At 38.1% G+C, this 24,468-nt stretch overlaps 1 protein-coding gene across 3 annotated transcripts in view; it reads right to left on the bottom strand.

Annotated features, from left to right (window-relative positions):
- npas3 (neuronal PAS domain protein 3) overlaps positions 1 to 24,468 on the bottom strand; it is a 281,452-nt gene that overhangs the window by 101,950 nt on the left and 155,034 nt on the right. For all 3 annotated transcript variants that reach the window (XM_028035528.1, XM_028035530.1, XM_028035529.1), the window contains one exon: positions 22,821 to 22,903. In XM_028035528.1, coding sequence (XP_027891329.1) covers positions 22,821 to 22,903 — 83 coding nt within the window. The remainder of the gene's footprint in view (positions 1 to 22,820; positions 22,904 to 24,468) is intronic.

Here is a 24,468-nt window from a genome sequence, read left to right on the forward strand (position 1 = left end):
ACTGTGACATTTTTGTGTAAATTTGTTTAATTCTGAAATGTTTTGACCCATGGTTGCATAGTGGCACAGTGGGTAGTGCTGTTGCCTTGCAGGAAGAAGGTTATGGGTTCAAATCCTGGCCAGGGGTTGAAAGGTGGCAACTGCAGTCTATTTACCCTGTTTAATTAATTTAGTTACCATTGACCAAAATGCCACATCTTGGTCAATGTCTATGCCACAGTCCCCATTTGGGTATAAAACAGGGGTGCCCAAAGTGGGTCCTCGAGGGCCGGCATCCTGCATGTTTTAGTTCTCTCCCTGGTGGTAGCAACAACCTTTTCAACATGTCAATGTTCTTCTTAGGCCTTCTAATGAGCCATCATTTGATCCAGGTGTGTTAAACCAGGGAGAGAACTAAAACATGCAGGATGCCGGCCCTTGAGGACCCACTCTGGGCACCCCTGGTATAAAACCATCTAAGTCAGAAATGCCACCGTGGCCAGTCTGGAATGACAATTATGAGCATTGCTCAATAGCATATTTCAGATTTGCACATGTGTGAATCACTGCTGGAGGTTTATTGCAGGATGACTGTGAGACTGACTATGGTGCTTAGGAAAGGCAAGGGGCGACTCTTACTCAGCAAAGTCCCGGTAGAATGATTGTTACTTCACATGTTGAGGCCAAAGTCTCCAATAACACAGAATTTTTCTTTAATTGCTAAATTCGTCTCCATTTACTCTAAAAAAGAAGCTTGTAGAGGAGTCTGAAAAGGCTCTAATTACAGCAACAAAGTAACTAAGTTAGCTTTGTTGACTTATGAATGCTTTATTTGTCCCAAAGGGGACCAAAAAGCTTTAGTGTTTAGGACACCCAAACGGTTAGCAACTGCCGTGCATGTCACACAGAGTTGATCTTTGGGTATTTCTGTCTAAAGCTAATAGCTAGCTGAATAATAATCTGTAAATACTCAATCATACAATTTAGTTGCAACACTAGCCTTCCCATGCACAAGTCAGCTGATATGGGGCTAGGACCACCTCACTGGGTGACTCACAGGCATAACACCTGCAGGTTGACTTTTGCTAAAGGAACTTGTGACATTGCTGATCCCCTCTTACCATTTTACATATTTGTTATGATGTTTTATTAAACCATATATAGACGAGATTGCAATTAGAGCAGAGATGCCAGCTGAACTTGTATGTCCAAGTTGATAATGTACATAATATAACCCACATGTCTTTATATGCACAAAAACTAGAACTGTGCTCAACAATGAAACAAAACTGACTTGAAAATCCCAGATGTAAACAGCGTTCTTCTAACTGTCTCCTTAGTTAATCACACTCACTCCATCTCTTTATTGCCATCTCCTTGATTAACGTAATATTAAAATACATTGTGATAACATCATGGCTGTTAGAAAGAGAAAAAGTAATTGCTATAATCATTTAATCACTTATCCCTACAGTTCTGTTATGCATATTGCTATTCAGCTATGCATTTCTTATGTGTTGAAGGGGGAGGTTTTTGTATCTTGCAGACCCCTCAGGTCTAACTGGCAAATGTTGAACTAATTATTTCAAGCAAAATAAGAAAATAAATAAAAACCTGAAAATGATCACTTCTACAATGCGAGACCCATTTGTAATATTTGATATTTCTTAGCAAACCAAGTCAGGCCTAAAGAATTGCTTCCGTTTAATGTCACCTTATACAAAAATCTTAATTTAGGAATATTTTTGCAATCAATGCAATATTTTAAAATAACACTTAAAATTCCCAGTGGCTAAATCTCTTCTCCTGTAGGTATGTTTGGAGATTGTCAGCTGTTTTAGTTTAAACAGCAGACATGGTGGATTTCTATAAAACCCACTATGTTATGAATGAAATTACTAACATACAAAAAGTAAGGCCATATTTAACCCCAAAAGTGGTCGACATTGTCCAAACCAGTAATGAATATCAATGGAGACATCCTACAACCACTAAAATCTGACACTGCTCCATTTTTATTTACATTTTGGGAAGAAGGACGTTGCGCTGGTCTTCTTCAGAGGTTTTGTGCCAATTCCTTCAATAGTGCAGCGCCCCCACAGGCGAGTGGTTTTTCAGTTAGTTTGGATTGTTTGACACATTGCAGAGTGTGTCAAACCACAGCAGCTGAAAATGTTGCAATTTTGGTCCCCAATCGAACCGAGTTCAGCAGACTATCAGGTATGAAAACAACCTTAGAATGGAGGAGACAGTTACTCTAAACCAGTGTTTCTCAATTCCGGTCCTCAGGCCCCCCTTGCCCTGCATGTTTTAGGTGTTTCCCTGCTGCCACACACCTGGTTTGAATCTATGAGTGATTAACAGGCTTCTGCAGTACTTGATGGCTGTAGAACAGGTAATGCAATCATTTGGATCAGCTGTTCTGAAATAGGGGTACAGCTAAAACATGCAGAGCAGGGGGGCCTGAGGACTGGAATTGAGAAGCACTGCTCTAAACCAACATGGAAGGTTAGATTGCACTTTTCAAACATAAAAGACAAAGATCTTAGTTTTTGGATACATGTTGTGTACTCATGACACTAAAACCAAAGTGTGTGTCCATATTGACCCTCACTACATTCAGATGGAAATGGCCAAAGCTCGTAAGCGAGACAACATCCCATCTAGAGGGGTGTTATATGTTTCTTTACTGGTAAAGAAACTTCACAAAAAGATATAATGAAGAAAAAAATATTATTTGCAAATTTTAAGGCAAACTCTCAAGGCAGAAAAATCTGCACAAATCTGAAATGAATTGTACAGAGGTCCTACGACAGCCCTCAAAAAATTAAAACTTTCAGCAATACAACAAAATATGAAGTTTTAACCAGATATTCAATCTACAATAGACCTGGAGAAACTAAAGACTGTTCACAAATGGCTCTTCCAAATGAACCATGAATACATAAAAAGTGCTACAAAGTGGCATAAGTACAACAGAGTCTGTTTTAGAGGGGGACTAATGTCAGTTCCATAAAATATTGGGAGCAGTTTTGAAAAGTATCTGCAAGTAAGAGGAATGGGCTAATTTCAGGTAATCTTCACTGATCTAAATTTGGAAAAGTTAAAGACGGCAAGAAAAATCTGCTTAATCATTTTATACAGTGTAAAATTGAAGTCTGGAGATATATTTCTTTTTAATGTGCTTATCTAGACTAGGAAAATAATAGCTAATTTGTTAATGTTTCTTACTTTTCAAGAACAAAGGCAGAACACCAGGGCAAGAGACCATGGAGAGAAAAAGTCAGCGAGATTATGACTGTAAAGCAGCCTACAGCATTTGTCTTCATTTGGGGTGACTGCCTTCATGCGTTATTATTAACGGCTGTCGAATGGGAGAGAAAGGGGCAGAGGAGTCAAGGAAATGAAGCACGGAGGTTGTATGAAGCAAAAACAGAAATGGAGAGTTTGGGAGGATAAAAAAAGGAAGCTTTGCTTTTTCAGCAACAGGCAGTCAAATAAATCAAGTACTGATAAGCACACAACATACAAACACTGCAAAGTTTGGAGGTGGTTCAGTACATTACATTTAATACTTATCCTGCTCAAAGGGATACAAAGTAAGAACAACAGATCTAACACAGTCATCTCAATTCATGCAATTTTATTCCTTCAAGTCTGACGGAATGATGTTTGATGTTATCCCAATGAATTAATAAAGGTAAAAAACTGTGTTTTTGATCTTAACATAAGAAAAAATATTTAGGCTTATACCCCTACACATTGTGCTTGGGTCAACTTCTCTGCTAAGCAACTGTCCCAGTAGTCCTTTTCTTGCCCATATGTGACTTACAGTATATTTGACTTTTTCAAGGATGACCCAATTCTGATCTTTTCACCCTCCAAAAATTTTGATTAATGCCACTTCCATAAGTGGTACTAAACCAGACATGTATTTGATTATCTTCACGACTCATTGACGTGAAATATGCCTCATAATTCTGCACCAGAGGAATGCAGACACATAAAATTGGGATGTGAACAATAGCTGAAAATTATAACTGTGAAAACTCTGAACTTATTTCTTAACTTCCTTTATCTTGTGACATTTGACATTGTGACGATGATGTGGGTTTCCAACGCTGAAACATGTTAAAATCGATCCACAGATGGTGTGGATCCGTGGATCCACTGCCAGAAACCGTGTGTATCTGTGTGACGTCTACATTCTTCCTCTGCACATGCGTGTCGCTTTTGGGTCGTAAACCATTCACACAAAATTCTGATTAAAGTTGCATTTAACTAGTAATATGAGCAATCATTCAAATTGTAACCTGGATAGTAAAAACATAAAAGATGTATAAGATAATAAATAGCCAGGATAAGTTCATTTATTATATCCTTTTGTTTCAAGTAACATTTCAAAGTTCATATAAAGTTAATAAAAATATGTTTGCATTGTTTAAAATAAGTTATCTTTACTTTGTGGGGAATTGCCAGTGAAAATTGTATTTTCCTACGGGAGTACGGTCTGTGAAGGTAGCACAGGTGTGAAGAGAAAAAAACAGCGAAGAAGAGCGGAGGGGAGAGTTGGTTGAGCGGGAGAGGTGATAGCGGAGGAGGAGCAGTTAGCTGGTTTCGAAGTAAGTAAGCTGAGACTTGTCGTAAGGAGAAGTTATAATATACAGTATGCAAGTTAGCAGGACACAGTAGAGTTTCAAAGAGAAGCCGTTGGTCTGTATGTTTGTTTCTTTGCCGCTGTATTTACTCGGGAGTTAGAGCGAAGCTAACCTAGCTGTTCGCTAACATGGACTACTGTAGGCCGCTGTTTCGCTGCTAGAGTGGAACTTAAAGGGCTACAAAAGATCGTTACCGGATTGGATAACGAGAGCCGGACTCCAGATAGTCACTCTGAGTGCCCGCGTCGCTCAGAGTACCTCTGGCAACGTGGGAACTGAGGGCCAGTAGATGTGGAGCACGTGGAGAGCACATGGAAACCGAACCGCTGTTTCTTCGGATGGCTTTGAGGTCCTTCTGAACACAGGACGAAGTATTGCCCGGATTCATCTGTGGAAAATCGCGATTACACAAGGTACTGAGTTGTACTTTAATATTTTGCTCATTGAGTGAAGAGGCTCTGAACTGTTGAGTCGGTGGGATTCCTACATGCATGAGCATCGGAACAGGCCTGCAACGTAGAGTATATTTTCTGCCGGCATTAGGTTAGGTTTTTACAATAGTGGGTTATATACCTGGTGTTTACAGTGTATATGCAGATTCATTGTACTGTTGGAACAATGCTCTGTTTTGCCTGAAACCCAAAAACCTGCCATTTCCTTATTTTATTATTATTTTTGCCTAATTAAAAGAGGGTTACTGAGTCTACTTTACACAGTGTGTAGTGTAATTTACTGTAGTAGTGTTCAAATGCTGATTGATCCAAAAGCATTAGAGAGATTCAAATTAAATAGTAGAGAGTATACTGAAGTAAAGAACCCAAAACTCACTTATTTACTAATATTGCTTAAGTGAGGGCTACAAAATAAAATAAATATCGGATTTCAGTAAAAAAATGAATAAAAATCAGAATTGAGGATTAAGACCTGCTGTGTGAATATAGCCACACCAGCACCTTATTTATAGAAACTACTGAAGGTACATTTTTTTTAACTAAACCAACTATCTTTTAACTATACCAACTATCTGTTCAGTTCTGCAGAAAATACCGTTAGAGATGGCTGTGGGCTATTTTCGGTCTAATAAGCAAGTTTTATATTTTGTGTTTTCCCTTTGTCTTTTTAATTTATAAACCAGTTAAAAACAGCACAGTTCTTTTGACTTTTTGAAGTGTTTCTGGTTTGGGAAAGATTTTCTTCTTTTCTAAATCATGTCTCTACCTCTCATCTATTTTCAGTTTCATTGTATTGTTTCTGGATAGACCTGTCTTCGCCTTTCGTTGGTTAATTTAAATTCTATTTTCTGTATTTTTTGTATTCATTTTCGTGGATACCAGTGTTCAGCAGCAACGGGAATTTGACGCACGCTGACAAACAGCATACTCAAAAGCACATACATACACTTAGGAAATCAACAAGCATTTATAGATAGGTCTAACATCACATAAAGGCACGTCTCAGTTCGATAGCTGGTTGAAAGTTGCTTCACTCCTCAAGCTCTTTCCTCTAACCAGATAATTTAGAGCTAAGGCACACACTAGAGTGGAAAACAAAAGCCTCCAGCAGCAACACCAGAGGCACAGTGATGGGTTCTGTTTGACACAAGGCTAACTCTCCACAGTAACAATTTAAAGAGACTCAGTTTACAACAGATATCCAACACCTGCAGTCCATCAGGTGGCAGCGAGTCCAACAGTGGGAGAGAAAACATTCCCTGCTTCCTCCCCTTCAAACAAATAAAAGTATAGACACGTAGAATCCAGTCCATCCCGTCAAGATTATCTGATACAACATGCTGCAAAGCACGAAAAGCAGGAAAAGTGACAGATCTATTCATTCTCATTGTGCTGTCCATATTTAACATAAATATTTTATTAATTCAGTTTTATCAGTTACCTTGTAAAATTGAGATCTGTCTGTTCAAAACTGCCCCAATCAATTGAAAAACAATTTTGAATTATTTTATTTTTCAAGTTGCTATTGACTTTGAATTAAAATATGAAAACAGTCACCTGACCAGGCATATCAAGTCAAAGTGGAAAAAGCAAGTTGGACTAAAAAGCTAAGCCGAGAGCAAAATATTTGATCTCATGAGTGATGGTGAGACAGATTCTCAGCCGACAGGACAAAACAATCCTCTCTGTAAAATGGAAGACCTCTGGACTTTGTTTGATCCATCATCCAAAGGGGTTCTTCTGTTCTCATGTTGGGCTGGGACGTTCTGACCTTTAAATCTTTCTTGAGGACAAACATTAACGGGATTGGTGAGGTCAACCCTGAAGTGTGTTCAAAACTGGTGCCAATGTCTATCTGAGCGATCCACCTTGAAATACACATAGAAACTCTTTGAGGATGCAGTGAAGGCAGAGCCTTTAGACATCGCAGAGCAGTTTTACCTACGCAGCTATTAGATAAAAAGAAAAAGTTAAAAATCTATGTTAAATTTTAAACAACTGGATCTGATTTAATAAACTCCTAACGTTTAGCTGTAATGTGTCAGCTTCATTGTAAAGGAAGCTATGCTGTGAAGCTTACCTGAAATGGTGTTCTTTTTAAACAACCACCCCCCCACTGACAAAAGAGAAGTGCTGAGCCAAATAATGTCTTTGTCAGCAATAAAATATCTTGCTCATTCCTCTTGCTCTGACTTTCATTGTTCATTATTTAGAAGAGAGGCCAACACTGTCCGAACAGCTTCGTTTACCATTTGCCCTTATGTGCGGAAACTCGTCATCATTGTTCATAACTCCTCCTTCTGTTTGCTGATTAGCTCGGACAAAATGCATCCTGAGGAATCCAGCTCAATGGGAGAAATCCCAGACGGAGTGCAGAAAGGAGATGAGAATCAAGCGGAGTTGCGTTGGAAGGTAACACCCAGGGAACAATCAGGACAAATACACTAAAAGTGTGTAGCCAGCATGTTCAACATAGGTGGCTACTATGATTCCTACATAATTCTGCCTGTAGGTTTACATTGGGAGTGTTTGGTGTGATGCCATGAGTTGCAGAGAGGCTGTTCAGTCTGAGCCGTGCTCACTGCACTGGACTGGGCTCAGCCTTTGTTCTGCTGTTTGATCCAGAGAAAGTCAAATCCATCCAATAGGAAGAAGAGTCTAACTTCTTTAGTTAGACTCTTCTTCTAAAGCAGTGCTGGGCCAGGCACCTCACTTCACCGTTTCATAATCAGACTCCACAAGCCAGCTGGTGATGAAGTCCATTGTTCACATCAAGAAAATAATGAATCATTCCCTGTCTGAAGCCCAATACAGAAGAGCAGGATAAAAACTGTCACAGGAGTAAACAAGACCAGCCTGAGACAGACACATGCTCTACCATTACACTCAACAGTCTGCTGCACACACATGCTTTCAGGCATCGGTTCGGTGACAAGAGTAAAGCCATAACCTTCCCCTCCCCATCCACAATCCCTCTGGGGACTGCCCTCACCAGCTGCTGATGCTGCCGCCGCCGAATCACCGAGTGGGAGCCCGACAGACATATGCACACAAACGTAGTGGAAAGAAAAGAGAGAAAAATGAAACTCTGGGTGATAGGACACACAGGGAGGGAGGTTAAGGAAGGACAAAAGGAAAAAAAGAGACATTAGAAATGATGAGAGAAACAGAGCATAGAAGGGCTGAGAGGCAGAAACTGCCAAAATTATGGAGGCGTTTCCCATTTGATTAGAGCAGATTTCTCTGTTGAATTGTAGTGATTATTGAGGGTGACAGAACCAGGTGACTGAAGCATACCAGCACACACACACAAACACACACTCTCAATTACTTGAACTCTCTTTTTTGTCCACCTTTTATGCTGTGGCATGGTTACAATTCAGAGAAACAACACTTAGGTGGAAATGTATTTTAACCAAGCTGCTGCTTCCCGGCTCCACACCTGCAGCGTCCAAACCTTTTGGGTTGTGGGCCAAAATGATGAGGACAAAAGAACTCATCCCCAAAATGATATCATTTTTTTAAACTAATACGGCTAAAAATTACATGTAGTGATGTTTTATGTGCTCAGCGATAAACCAAACATGAAATATTCAAAATAAAGTTTTCAGATTTTTTGTGGGAAAGAGATGTGTTAGTCATAGTAACAGATTATTGGACTGAAAACCTTTTTTTTTCTCAAAAGAAAAAAAAAAACAACTACCCCCCACACCCCAAAAATAGGATTTTGGTCATGCTTTCTTTGAAAATGGTTGATGTAATTAGGCAGATTTTAAAAAGTTAAATAAAAAGTCTGAAGTTTGTGTGAACTAAAGTCTGATTTTGGAGTAAATTCACTTAATAGATGTGAACCAACTGAAAGTAAATCCTGTGAGTAGTGAAAAAAACAAATCATTTTTGTTACACATAACATCAAATAGAATAAAATGATTTTGGGTGAATAACTGGAGAAACATTTGAACCTGTGAGTGATAAATGTAATCTAATTCAAAATAAATGGTTTTATTTTCAATCACCTCCTGTGCTTGAAGCCGTACATAAAATAAAGCTTCAATATGAAAATTTTATGTCATCTTTCCAGCACAGAGCTCTTCTTCAGACTAACAGCAGTCTGACATCTATACAAAGGTCTCCAAATATCCATGGTACCTCTGGTAATGTGTGTTGAAAATGATTACTAAATATGCACATGATGTCAAAATACTTCTGTACTTCTGTACTGTATTTGTAGTAGTTATGATGAATTGAAGAGGCTGACACAGAAATGGCCTGTTTAGTTCGGACAGATATTAAATATCAGACAGCGGCTTTCATTGAAACATCCCACTGTCTGACTGCTCTTGTGACTAATGATTGCTATCCACCCTCTCCCAGCCATCAACGCTTCCTCATTTCCTCATCATCCTCGGAACTAACCCTTCCTTGTAACAACAGCCAAAATGTGATCATTCATTCCTGCATTAATATCTCTGTTGGAACTTTGCAATTCTGCTGAAGCAATGAATTTTGCAGGCTAGCAGAATCATGCAGGAGTAACAGTTAAGATTTTCTAATGTCGAGCTTGGTCAGGGAAACGTGTTCAAGACTTGTTCTGTTTAGATAAGACATTTGCATGAGCATTAGTTCATAATACACCTATTAACATTAGCATTTCATTTCTAATTACCTATCATTTCAGGAACCATCATATTGTGTGCATGCATGCTTATCTTTGATATCATTGCAGATTTTTATCAACACACAAGTAGAGGAAATATGGTCATATTTTGAAATATATAACCACAAGTAAAAAAAAAACTGAAACAACATAAAAAAACCTCAGAATGTTTTTTGAAACATCAGGAATACAGTTTGAAATGGAAAGACAGTGGTCAACTTCACCAGGTCTGCTCAGTTCAGGCACATCCATTTAGCTCTCTGCCATTACAAAAATGTAGCTTGTTTTAGATCTCTGAGATGTAAACAGAACTGAGTGGGTGAACGTGATTTATTTACAGTTCATTTACCTTTTCCTGTTGGCTTTCAAACAAGCACATAGTGCTGAACTGAAGGAGGGGAAGTCTCTTCAGAAAACCATGAGGGGATGTAGAAGCAACATAAACTAACATACACCGTTAGCCTTGCATGCTAGCAGGAGACTTGGCAAGCCTGGAACTAAATAAAGGGACAGTAAGGAGAAGAATAAACAGAGGAGACAGAAAGGGAGAAAATCCCTGCTGTCTCTGTGACAGTAAAACCATTAATCCACGTGTTCACATCCTTATGATGAAATTATCCAACAGAATCCGCTTTCACTTCAAGCGTTTTGGTACGTGCGAGACTGTGTGTGCAAGGAGATTAATTTGGCACAGGTTGCGATTCGTTCAGAGTCTGGAGACGAGGGAGGGTTTTACATCTTAACCCTCCCTGTTCAGCTCCGTGTGAGCAACACGCAGACTGAAAAACACAGGGGAGGAACGAATAGATCTGGGAGCACACATCACTGAATATGTAATCATACTCGGTGTGCATTCAGTGTGCATGCACACACAATCAGAAACCAGCAAATTTACAGAAAAGAGATGGTGGGAGACAGACACACAATCTGATCATCTCATCTTCTCAGACTTTATTCTCCTGTTGCTTTAGCTTTCATAGAATGCTTCTAGATTTATCTCAGTCTCACTTTTTTACAATAACATTTTTAGCAGCTGAAGGAGATTAATAGGCGTTGCATTTTACGTTTTCATGACAAAGTCCTTGTTATATTAAGCTGGGAGAGTTGGGAGAGCACTGTTTAACTCAACACAGGAAAATCCACAAGATTCAATTTGTTTTTTTCCCATAGGATGCTCCAGGAAGCTGGTGTCAGGTTTTCAGGTCCTGATAACAAACTGCCTTGTCCCTACTCAGCAGAAGGAAACCCCTCTCCAGGTCTGCCTCCTCCTGATGATGCTCCTCACCAAAGTAGAAACCGTGATTCCATCATTTCAAAACATACAGCCTAGAATATCCACCATGTTATTATTCAGAGCCTAGGTTTTTGATGTAGTGCAGGAGAATCCAACTCCCATCATTTTTAACAGATTGTTTTAACCCACTCCGCTGAGCTATTGTGGAAATGGGCTCCCTGCACAGAAGAAGACCACCATGCCGTCTTCACAACCCCAAATGCCCCAACATCGCTACAAATTGGAAAATTCCCACTTAAGTGGGTAAGAATCATCCTGCACATCTTACTACAATGACACTGTATTTTACCTTTGAATTGCAGCCAGAAAAAGCATTCTTCTTTCTCATAGCAACTAATGTATTTGTGGAGTTTTGTGCGTTTGCTTCTCCTCAGGGGGGAAACACAAAACACAGAATCCTTATTTGTTGCTGCTGGATGTCCACCATAATACAAGTTTTGTTACTTACATCGATCAGATCTCTATCTGGATTCATCTGGATTCTTGATGACATTTTTAGCATTAAAGTTAGCAATACCAAAGATTAAACACCAAAATTACCATGGATAAAATCTGAACTAAAATACTGAGAAAAAGTGATAGGAAGAAGGTGAAAAAATATAATTGGCATGTACAATCAAGTACATATTTAAAATGTCAGATTATTGTGTTTTTTGGATAAAATAAAACCTTCATGTTGTAGTCCTCTTTCATAATAAATAAAACCACTCAACATGATGTTAATTTGTTCTGGGAAAGGCTGTTTGGAACTAAAGATAAATTAAATTAGCTTTTCATCCTGCAATCAGGAGCCCATAATAATCTACCAGATATTCCACAATACTGAAGTTATCAACATTAAAGAAAAATACAGATGTTATTGCATAACTGTACCATGAGACTTGCTGCATAACCCAGAATACAAAAGTAATCTGCAAAAGATATGGTTCCAAAATGCTTCATTTCTTGTTTTTCTAAGTCTAAGGTCACAGCTTCTTTCAGATATGATTTCTGGATCCGCAAAAGCTTTTTAATCAAAGTGTCTTTCTGACAGCTTGGAACAAGTAAAATCCTTTATGGAAAACATGTGACTGCTAGCACTATTATCATCCACACATAAACTCCACCTTAGATAAAGTAACTGTTCAAAAGTTCTTTAGCATCAATAACATCCTATTTTAAAGCTGCTGCCCATCAAACATGTTAGGTTCACTTAGTAACTATACAACAACATGCTACTGCATGTCTTTTAGTTCGTTTTCATATTTTGATAAGCCAAGTTAGTTGTAACCAAACGTTTATAACTGACTGTCAGTGTTTGAGTCTTTTATATGTGGGGATAGACAGGAAGTGAGGATTAAAATCCTTTCATGGCCGTACTCATGCCTTGCTTTATTTCATTTGTCCGTTGGCATCGCCCCCCTCTATTGAAATTCAGTCCGTCTCAAGGTTGTTTAATTCTCCCTCTCTTTCACGTTGGCATCACGTCAGCCAAAAAGGGAGGGTCAAAGTTCACGGCTATCAGCCTCCTCCCACAGGACCGCTTGATTGACAGCAATCAGTACTACCCTTCCCTCCTCCCTGTTCTCTACTCCCCCTTTGTCCCCCTCCACCTGTCAAGACAAAGTGGTTGGTTGTGTGTGTGGACCATTTCATTCTGTCATTTATAATTATACAAATGATATTCAGCTTTGGCTTCCTTCCGCTCACAAAAATCTCTCATCATTCTACGGCCAGCCATCCCTCCAGACACAGCCAAGGGATATCGCTACACTCCTATTAGCATAAGACTCTGTTTGTTTAAAGAGCTTTACCCGCCTGTAAAATCAAACAATTAGAGATGCAGACAAGCCTCGGCTTATTGACTGCATCTCTAATAAGACTCTCGTTTTGTCTTATTTCTTCCTTCTTTTCACCTATGTCCCTCTCTGGATGTTTCGTTTATTGGTTCAGACCTCCTCACTCTCTCTCCCCGTCTCCACTCAGTTATTCCCTCTGCTAATGAACCTGCCAGACCTCACAAGAAGTCAGAGGGGGGTATCGCGGGCAATTGGGATGCGAGGCTTGATGCTCTCCACCATGACCTTTAGTCTCGCCGCCGCTGCCGGGTCATGCCAAGCCTCTGGAGTCATCTGTGCATGCAGCCTGAAACCAATCATTCTGAGTGTGTGTGTGTGTGTGTAATGTGCACATTTTTTAATATGCAGGTCTTAAAAATTTAACTCAAGACCTGACATTTATTGTTCTGAAACAGCAAAAAGGTGAATAAAATGTGTCAGTCAAGCATTGTTGGAGACAGGCCAAACCCATTTGTGTTTTTAAATCATTAATCCTAAACCTGAATCAAAGCAGGATGTACATTTTGAAAGTTTCTAACACATTTCATTGAAAATACCTCATATGTGCCTTAAGCTTTCATTAATATTAAAATTCCTGGTGCCTGGTGAAACTGACTCTGATGAGCTCATCATACAGATAACTTCTCAGTGCAAGGCTCCTAAAATGGCTGTAAGCGGCATATCGGAGAAACATTTTGATGCCGTGTTGACGTGTTGGAAAGATAAGAAGAATCTTAAAGACAACTGGACCTCACAAGCTTCTTCGCCAAGAACGGCAGGGTTTTGGAAATTGACCGTCTGACAGGGCAACCGTCTCGTTTCCCTGCTGTCCGACCGTGACATCTGCCGCGCTCCGCCAAGCTAAAGATTTGCTTAGTTTGTCCCCGCCTTGCTTTTTCTACTCGCTTAATTTTTATTTATGTAATGACAGTAGAGGTGACAGTGTGTATTGATTATCAGTAGATGGGTTAAAGAAAAAAAGATCTGAGCTTGTTTAAATCTGGTGAATAAAAATAATAATTGGAAAATAGATTAGATTGATATAAATCTGTTGTGTCTTTTCCATTTTGCTTCATGCCTGTGTGAACTGCTCTTCACCTGCTGGATTCCCAGTGCCATCATTAAGCCTCTCCACCGCCTCTCCAAGTCGATATATGACATTTTTACCTGTAGTAACACTCACTGGCTGTCAGAAAGATTGACAGGCTCACAGGAAACAAGTTTCATATCTGTGTGCTGTTTGCTGTCATTTTTAATTTCCCACTTACTGTAGTGACAACACACGGCTGTGTTACATCTGCTTTATGCTCTGCAGAACAAAATGGTAGCATGGCAGCTGCAGGCAAAGGCGACCAAAAATTCTGACATCGTCAAACAGGACAGGTAGTTCATGGACGCAGCATTAAATTGTAATTTACTGTTTGATACTTTGCTGCCATTTAATGTAACAAAAAGTGAAAAACTGTGAGAAGCATGCCACTAAAAAGCAATTTTATGTTAAAACCATGTTATGTCCTGACTATTGTATTACATTCTAGACTTCTAAAAATATTGCCTATCCTAAATGATCATTTCTGATATCTGCATTCACATTCTGACTAGTAAGAAGAATAATTCCAGAAATCTTCAATCACATCTTGACAAGTCAAAATGTCCTTGATATCTCCGATGTCTTCATTATTTGAAGGGTCACACACCTGTCAAAGCATCCAAGATACCTCACACGTAATTATGAGTTATGACTAATAATACTTTTAGATATCTAAATTAAGAAATGTGTGTAGGACCCCTTGTACTGCCACCGAGCTGCCCAAGCAGTTGCCTGAGGAATTGTAGATGTCCTGTTCAAAATTGTTAGAAAATGGCACATGTGGGATATGTGGCGAACACACGACTTCAAGAACTTGAACATTTCAGAAATCTGCAAAGAATTTACCATCTATTCTCTTCATACAATCACAGTGGACTTAAAAAGGGCTATAAAAAGCTCAAGTTTTATCATTAAACTATTCTCATTATATTATGAGCCGAGGCCCGATGGTGCATTTTCAAAAATCTTTTTTTCTCATTATTGTATTGAAATTTTTAACTAGACAGAATGTTAATTCAAGATATGAGAAATAGAGAAGCTGACTATGTTCAAGATATTTCTAATTTATTTGGAGATATCTTAAAAGAAATTCAAACAAGTCAAAGTTATAATTTTCTATATCTCTAATTTACTTTTGCAAAGTCGTTATTTGCTTGCAAGTTATCTGAAATTTAATTTGGACTAGTCTGACCTATGTCTTGAAATAAAGCTTCCATGCAACGTAATGGTAAATTTGATATAATTTATACTACTTATAATGTAATTAGAGATACCTTAACTTAATACATCTTGTAATAAGCTAATTTTAGATATCTAGAATTTAAGTGTTATTATCATCTCATCTTCCTTTCTCACTAACCCCAATTTGCTCCTCACCATTTCTGTGCCCAAAATATTCATCTATGTAGTAAATATGCTTTGCAAAATTCTGCTGTCCACTGACAAATAGGTTTCGTCTTTCCTACCTTGCTGTTCAACTTTAGTAAAGAAGAAATAAAATATTGTTTAACTTCTTTTCACACTTTTTAGACTAAAGAGCACACAGGTGTACTTTGATCCCTTCTTTCTCAGTCTGGTTAATTAGTTCCCGTCTGTCTGCTGCTCACCATCCTTAAACACCACATGGCATCTTTAAAGAACTAAACATCAATCTGTTCTTTAAAGTACAAAAACACCAGCAGTTTCATTTGATCAGCAACAACAACAACAAAAAAACTGCCTTCACTTTTTTATGTACTCAAATTGAAACATTCTAAAATACATTTTACTCTTCATAAAGTAAAAATAAATATATATTTTTTAACACTGTAGTCATATTTGTTGGAAGCACAATAAAAACCAAACTAAGTTTGAAGAAAGAAACCACTGAAATGTTTAAAGTGACAAATATATAATAGAAACTTTTAAGCTTTGGTAGATTGGAACCATTCTATGTTCATTAGAATGAGTTGCTCAGTTTGGAACATGGTCTTAAGCTAGCTGCAGATAAACCACACTGTAGTAGGCTAGAAGGCAACTTCCTCCATCAACAGTCAGAGAACTGGAGGACGTGGAAGGAGGCTGCAGAACACAGAGAAAACTCGTGTATGTAAAGGGACAACATGCACACTCCAGAGAGAAAGCGCTCAGCCAGGATTCAATCTTGTCTGTGATACAGGCCTTAGTAAAACTTACAACTAGATAAAGACAGAAGGCAAGTTTTCTTACACAATGATCTCTATTTATGGTGGATAAAGTTCATTCAAATACAATCTGAACATGCTGTTTAATGATGCTTCTCTCTCACTCCTGCTCTCTCTTCATTAAGCATTATCAACCTCTCTGGCCTAATCTCTCTGATATTAGTGTCTGGTCTCTACCACCTAAGTGACTGGCTGGCATTCATTAGTGCTGCGTTTTTGCCAAATCAATCACACTACGCCCTGTCCGCTAGGCTTTCTTAAAATGTCATCCTCAAACTTCTCACAATCAATTAGGCTGGAGATTAATGAGGCCAATTTGCTGCCAACAGGCTGGCCTTCTTTCTCTGCTGTAAAGGCCGGAGAACGATGTGTTTCTTGCAATGTTTCAAGAACACTTCTGGGTTTACATAGCGTGAGACACACAAACTCAAACTGGTTTAGGTGGGGAGATTAAAATGTTATTTCCAGCAGAAAGTAAGATTATTCTGGTTCCCTGGAGAAAACACACCCAACCACAAAATGACATTGCTGCCAAATTAGTGCTTGTAACATTTCAAATTGTACAGGATAAAATTTGTGTCTTGTCATTTCTGATGCTGAAATTAACTAATAGGGAGATTCAGTCAAAATGTTTAATGTTAAAATAAAACTTTAATAAAAAAAAGCTAAAGTTGGGGGGCAAAATTCAAACAAATGAAGCTCAGGGAATAATTTAACACAGACACATAAAGAGAGATGGGTGAGTACGAAGAGTAGGAGGAGGATCTGACAATGAATGAGGACTATGAGTCCTAGGAGGAGTGATTACTAGAATAGAGACAGGATGAGACTAATTAACTGGGTAACAACAGCTCACGAATCTGGCTGATCAAAATAACAGAGACCTTCACAGAACATAAAATAAGAGTAATTCAAATGTAGCGTGGCGCAGCATTCAGTGCCATGGTGTGGAACTGCAGGCGAACCGCATTCAGAGCGTACAATCTTCAACCTGGGTTTGATTCCTGACTTTGAGACCTTTACTGGATGTCTTCACCAGAACTTTTTCCCTGATCTTTCTGCTGTGTTTTTTGGCCTTTGTATAGCTGATCTTCTTCTGTGGAGCTTTTTATGGAGATTGTAAATCATTATGGTATGGTCTCATACATCAATGAGCAACCATCCTCCTGGTCTACAGGTCCTCAGGTTAACATCAGCTTGGCACAGCTACTAAAAAAGTTTCAAGTTAACAATGCCTCACAATAAGGACAATCTAAGATATGTTCAATAACATAACTGGAAGGAGGTAAAATATAAATCTCTACATATTCAAAGCACAATAAAAAAATCTCTATCAACCTGAGAGATACACACACCTCTTCCAGGTGAGAAAGGATCCACATTGTTTCTGCCACTCCTTATCTCATATCGGATTCAATCTGCTCTGTCTCACATGGTTGTCATAGCGACTCTCCAGGGATTAAAACAAGGTGTTAGGGGATGTCTAATGTCTCCACCTGAAGGATCAGAGCATGGTGTTAACACTCACACACACACCCGCACAGGCTCAACATGGCAGCTACACTCAAAATTGTGAGGTGATGCGTGGCAGCTTGTCTTGTTCCAGTTCCATGTTAACACTCACACATGACAACATGATGTGCAGAGCGGACGGAAAGGAGAACGGGTTGTCCCGGCGACACTCTTCCTCTGTGTGGTGGCTGTCTGTCAGAGTGAAGCAGGACAGATAAAGAACACATGCGATGATAAAGATGCGTAATAGATACAGCTGTAAGCAGCACTAAGCTGTGACGTCCCGACCAGTGGGAGCTCTGGAACGGTACTCGTTAGTTTCCAGCTTCCATCCCGCTCTGATAGTTTGCTCTGTGAGCAGTGCATAAGCCAGTGTGGGCTGATGTATCACCTCTGATCATACAGTAACAAGCTCTGATCTAATGGAAAGATGCTGCCGCCTGAATCTGCAAACAAATCATACGTTCAAACTGCTCGATGTCAAACTCTGCCTCTGGTTATTTCCACCACATTGGCCAGATAAATCAAACAATAACAAGTGTGACATGCCTTTAAATATTCAGCATTTATCATGCCGACAACATATACTTGGTCAAAAAAGACCAAAAAAAAGCATTACACAAATTCACAATGTAAATTTGTGTAAATTTGCTTTCTCTTGATGAGAGCAAGAATTTAGGCACCCCAAATGGTTGCCATGAGAGACTAAAACAAAAAAGTATATGTTGTGTTTTTTTTTTTTTTTCTTAATTTCTGTATCAAATGTTTCTCTGGTTTGACAAATTTCATTTAAATGAATTAGTCATAATCAGGCAGGTCTAGATTGACGATCTATGCTGAGGTTGTAGCTATGTGAACCTGTTGTGTTCAAAGATGGGAATAAACATCAATAGTTTTATTAGTAACAGGTAATAAACTAGTTTATTCTCCATTGTCATCACTGATGATAAGATGAGTCACAATGTGTTACTATTACTCAGAACTGAAGCTGAAGCTTCATTTTACAGGAAGCTAAGGGGTAAAAACAGTCGTACAGCTGCTTCTGATTGGCTGAGGGAGAATAAAGTAGTCATGATAAACCAACCAGCAGCAACCTGGTTGGTTTATCACCTACACACAGCAAACATACATCATCAACAAGGCACACAGAGACGACTTCAAGGTAGCGTTTTTCTAAGTGAAAGAACAGAAGTACATTATGTTGCATTCAAAGAGATAAAAAGCAAATAAAATGTAATGAATGCTCTGGAACAACGAGATTCTTTATTACAATCAGCAACTATCCTTGGTAATTAACTACTTTGGTAATGCCAGTCATTTCTTCAGGAAGTGCTAACTGTAACTAACCATGTTTTAAAAATAACCCACACAGTACTGGTAGTGTTGAAGCAGTTGTGTCATGGATGACACCAGCAACTGGACCAGAAAATGATCATGCTCTTTGTTTCAATCATTGTTAGGAAAAAACTTTTTGATCAAAACTAAACTCTTCATTCCTTCTGTAGCTCTCACCATGATGCCTTTCATTTGGAGATATTTCAGCAAACATATTTACATGCTCTGTTTTAAAGAACATGTAATGTTATTCATGTTGTATATCATATTGTAATGTTATTTCCTCATCAAAAACATACCTGGATATTTGCTTAGATTCTCTCATGCATGTTTAAGGAATTTGTTTTAGTCTCCCATGGCAAACATTTGGGGTGCCTGAATTCTTGCTCTCATCAAGATAAAGCAAATTTACACAAATTTACATTATTTGAAAATATTGAAGAAACATCTCAAGACCTCATCCAGGAGGCTGAAGCTTTGTCACCAAGTCTTTTGGATAGAATATGACCTGAAGCTTCCCACCAAATTACCAACAAAGTGGCATTAGAAGAACAGAGTCAATCTTTCAGAACTGCCATTACTTAGACCTGACCTCAGTGCCATAGAAACTGTACAGGCAGAGCTGAACATTTTACAACTACTTCCTCTGTTCAGCCATGTTTCTCTCCCAGGTGAAGCCAGTAAATGAGCCACTGCTGCCATTAACTGTTTACTTTTTCTGTAGCATAGAAAATCCTAATGGATCAGTCCTGTTTTGTGTGTGTGTGGGGGGCGTGTAGGCGCGTGTGTGTGTGTGTGTGTGTCTGTCTTGTCAGAATACACATACATTTAGAGAGCAATAACTTAAAATGGAGAAAGCAATATATGCACATTTACAAAGAGGGTAAGATATTGAGCTATGCACACATACACACACACACTACCACATTCTAGCAGTTGTGGTATCGCATAAACCTGGCTGTGATCTTTAAAGCTCAGCCTTTGGGCTGTCTGTTAAATAGATAAAGAGTGGAGCATGTTAGGAATTAAAGCTGCAAGAAACACACAGACACACACAAACCCCAGGGAGTGAACCATGATAACCCAGTCATTATCATACTTTCGTAATTCCATTTAATAACCCAGCTTAGCTGCAGTAAGAGCTGCATGTTGAGGAATAATTGAAGTCTTGTTTGGTGTAAAATCTGAAGCTGAATTAAGAAGAATTACTAGGCTAATAATGTAAAAGTATGAAATAATTATGAAGAATAATTTGGTGTCTGACAAGTAAATTATAGGAAATGATTCAAATGACAAATTTGTGGGAAAAAAGAGTATTTGAAAATGTTTTGTTATCGGATTGTAAAGTTTTACAGGTCTATGATTTAGAAGATGACATTATGAATTAAATATCACTGGACAACAAAACTGATAAAAGTAAATTTGCTCCTCCTCAATCTTCACAGTTAGTGAGTAAAAGTATTTGTTTACTTTAGTCATGTTACCCAAAGCTTTTCAAATTAATTCTCAATAAAGCATTTTGGGGTTTAGGTCAATGCCCAAAGATACTCTTAAATTGAATATACCACCGGTAGCTGTATTTTTTATATTAAAAAGAAATTATAGAATTTTTTTATTTTCAATATAACATATTTATATTAAAAATGTTAAAAGTTACATTAATTCTGAGTTGCATGGGCATTATCATTTGGAAATAAAAGGTATTGAGGCAGGTGCAGTGCAATTGGTTCACATCTCCTTTCGCCAAGTTCAATGCATCAACTGTAGACCTAGCTTAAAATAACTGGTGTGTAAAAATCCCTTTTTTAAAATAAGCAAATGATGCGGGCAAGTACAGCATGTTGGCCCAAAGGAAAACCTGCACACATATGATTGTTAGATACAAACAAGTTAATATGGACAAGACAAGATTCAGGTCAAGTTCTACTTGGACTTTTGTTGTCTCTTTCTAATGTTATCATTTTGCAAGCTACTTTCTGGTAGTTTGGGATCATTACCCTGTTACATTACTACATTTCCACTATTAAATTCAAGACAAGTGTGAGGAGTTTATGGGGGACTAAGTTACTGCAACTTACAAAGTTACATTTATACAAGTCCATACAATCGATCCTTCACCACAGTGCTTGAAGAAACCATGGAGTTTGTTCATGCTGCAGCATCCTTTTTAGGGAAAGGATTTTAACAAATTAAAAAAGTCAATTCTTGTAATGTGATGCACAAGCAAAATCCATGAAGAACGGTGATAAACAATGAAGCAGCTTCTCTCGGTTCACTGGGGGTTCAAAAACCGAAATGGCGGGAAAGGAATCTGGAAAAGACCATTGTGTTCAAGTTATGTGAAAGGTGTTAGCCTATCAGTGAAGCTTTTCCAGCTTAAAATAGCATCTCGAAGCTAAACATGTAGCAGCAGCACAGACGTCCCAAATGCTAATGTTAGCATCCAAAGTTCACATTTTTAAAGACGTTCCATGAATGATCAGAGCTTCCTGAAACTATGGAAAGCTGAAAGGATAGAATAACACTTTGCTCCAGTCTGAAGATGGAAGAACCTTCAGACTCAAATGATTGAGCTTGTATTCAATCATTTAATAATTAAGCAACAAAAAGGGTTTTGGAATTTAAAATTTTGCTTGTTTTGTTCATAAAATGTAATTAATTAATTACATACATAATTAAACATTTTAATAGAGTACATCACATTTTTTTTCTATATTCAGGGATCTCTTTTGTCTTGTGTTTAAGCTTAAGTTTAAACTGGAACAATGATTTTGGTGTAAATGCATTTATATGTTTCATTAAGTCTACTTTACTAAGTGATAATAAGCACTTGCAAGTAGTAAAAGTGTTGTAAAAATTCAGTTCCACTAAGAGAAATTATAAGGCATTTGGAAATTTGAAAGATAAGAAACAACCTTCAGAACTTATAATAAGTTCATGAACTTTGTGCATGATAAAGAGAGCTACTTCTGATGAGGCACACATTCCTGCTGATTTAAACAGAGTGGCTCTACAGTGAATATTGTGATCAGTATATTGATCAAAAATATATTTCCAAATGACCTATAAGGAAACATGATGCAGATGGTTTCAGATATACTAATACTGGAATGCATTTTACCAGATGTGTTTTTCTTTAAATTGAGGGCATTCTCCTTGGCCGCTGATTTGGAGTCAAAATGGGGGGGAAGTTAAAGTGCTCCATAAATAATAGACCACACAAATGTTTAAATGTTTATCTCTATGCTGTAAGGTACTGAAAATAACAGTAACAGTCTAATGTCATTGCATAAAACTGATCTCAGGAGAAGTGATACAACTAACCCTGTAAACTTCACCTGGATATGGAGCAAATCCTTAAGCAAAAACAGACCAATTCATAAGGGAGGTAGACCAAAATAGCAAACATCATACATTATGATAAAATACATTTTGTTTGATTTTACGAAGAGACTGTAGAAGTAAAATATTTTTGACTGAGAATACAATGTATTTTTCTTGCATGTTCCTGCTTATAAAGTGTAGTGAAGGACACATTACAGTGGTTATGATGCTGTTTTATAATACTGAGAAACATCATCATTCATAGAAAAAGTATCTTCAACAATCTGAACTGAAAGGCCTCTAATCCTTCACAGAAACACAAAACACAAGTATTTTCATGTAAAATGAAACCACCCCAACATTTCCCTATAATATGGTAAACCATATTTTTAAAAGGATTGTAAAGTGTTAAAGGCTTACTGTAAATTAAAGTGGAATTTAGAGGATTTGTGTATGTACTACATTGGGTAAGTAGGGTAAAGAAATTAAAGGAATTTGTAAGCATTGAATAATTCCTACCTGTAATATGTGGCTACCCAGGTGAGGTTCGAAGATCTCAGAGGCAACGGCACTGGGACTCCTCCTCCGCTGAGTACCGATAGCTAAACGAACGAGTTCACACAGAACAAGAGAGAAAGCACAGGACAGGACAGAAGGAGACTGGTGAGACTCAGACACATTGATACGAGCAAAGCTACATCCACACACAAATATGTGTCCTCACACACAAACACACACACGCACACACATTTATACAGCCTAGCATGACAAACACACATGGCACAAGACAAAAGGAACCAGTGAGGTCATCTCTGAACAACCTAACATTGCTTGAAAGATTAGCACTATTAGCTGTTCTCACTGTGATACTGTTGCTCACATTAATGAGGTGATTAAGATAACCAGCAAGAGAAACATCTGAATAAAACTTATGACATATGTGTGAAAGGAAACAAGGAGAGCCGTTAAATGCAGAGTGAAATATGTTTCACTCTGCATAGCTGGAAAACTGACCTTTAAAGGTTTATAAAGACAAAGACATAACAATGTTTTGTGTGAAAGTATCTTTCTTGTGTCCCAACCTAACCGACTAAAGCTCTTTAAACAACTCTTTATTGCTTGCTTTCATAGTAGTCAGACAGAACGTATTAGGGAGCCCCAGTGTTCTTAAAAACCACTTTGTAATTCCTGTTTTATCAACACATTCAAACCAAAACCAGAATTGTAAGAACATATTGCAATTTCATTAAACATACTTAACCTTTCATTAGAATGGAAAAATTAAAGGGACATGGATGATGCTTTATAGTTTTTAAAATTTGATCATCAGGCCAGAAGTAGCTGAGACAAACAGGAAGTTCAACAGCCAAGAAGGGAGCATGACCATGTGAACAATCTGCCCTCTGGTGAAACTCTTCTTTCTTAAAGATGACAAAATGGACACAAGTGGAAAGCATAAGAAGCATGCTAACAGGTAAACCGTTTCAACTGTACAGCTGAGTCTGAGACTTAAAGTGATTAAAGAACAAAAGCAGCAGATTAAAGGCACCAAGTTACATTGATGTTTGTTTACTGGAATGCCCTTTGGAAATGCTTAAAGCCAAGTCTCACCCTCAGGCCTTTATTTGGCTGCCAGACTTTTAACATCTCTTTAGAGGGGAGCACCAAAACAAAACAAAACAAAAATAATTAATGTATAGAAGTAGAGACTAACAAAAGTTGAGCCTGATGAGAGGAGCAAAACAAGGTGTAATGAGAGAACACAAGGAATGATTTTGGACCTTTCTTAAAAATCAGAAAGACAATTCAAGCAACAAACAAACAGAAGAGGATTTCTTCTGCCCCGAGGTCATTTTCCACTCGGCACAATTTCCATTCACATCGTCTCCCTGCAGATCTCATTACACTGCATTTAAAACACTGACATAAATGCTAGGAAAACATTTTTAGTAGAGGTGAGTGGTATGTTAATGAAGCAGAATAATGTTGAATTAAGGCACAATCATGCCACTGTGAATAAAAGCAGAAAAAACATAAACCTCAATAGTCAAGAAGGTTGGTGAGGAAAAACGACGGAGCTCAATGTGACAGCATATCTAATAATCCAGAATGAAAAACTTCATGGTAATTATTTCAACTGTTCAAGTGAGAAGGTGAAAGAAAGAGG

Source organism: Xiphophorus couchianus, chromosome 13, assembly GCF_001444195.1.
Source record: "Xiphophorus couchianus chromosome 13, X_couchianus-1.0, whole genome shotgun sequence".
NCBI classification, from domain to species: Eukaryota; Metazoa; Chordata; class Actinopteri; order Cyprinodontiformes; family Poeciliidae; genus Xiphophorus; species Xiphophorus couchianus.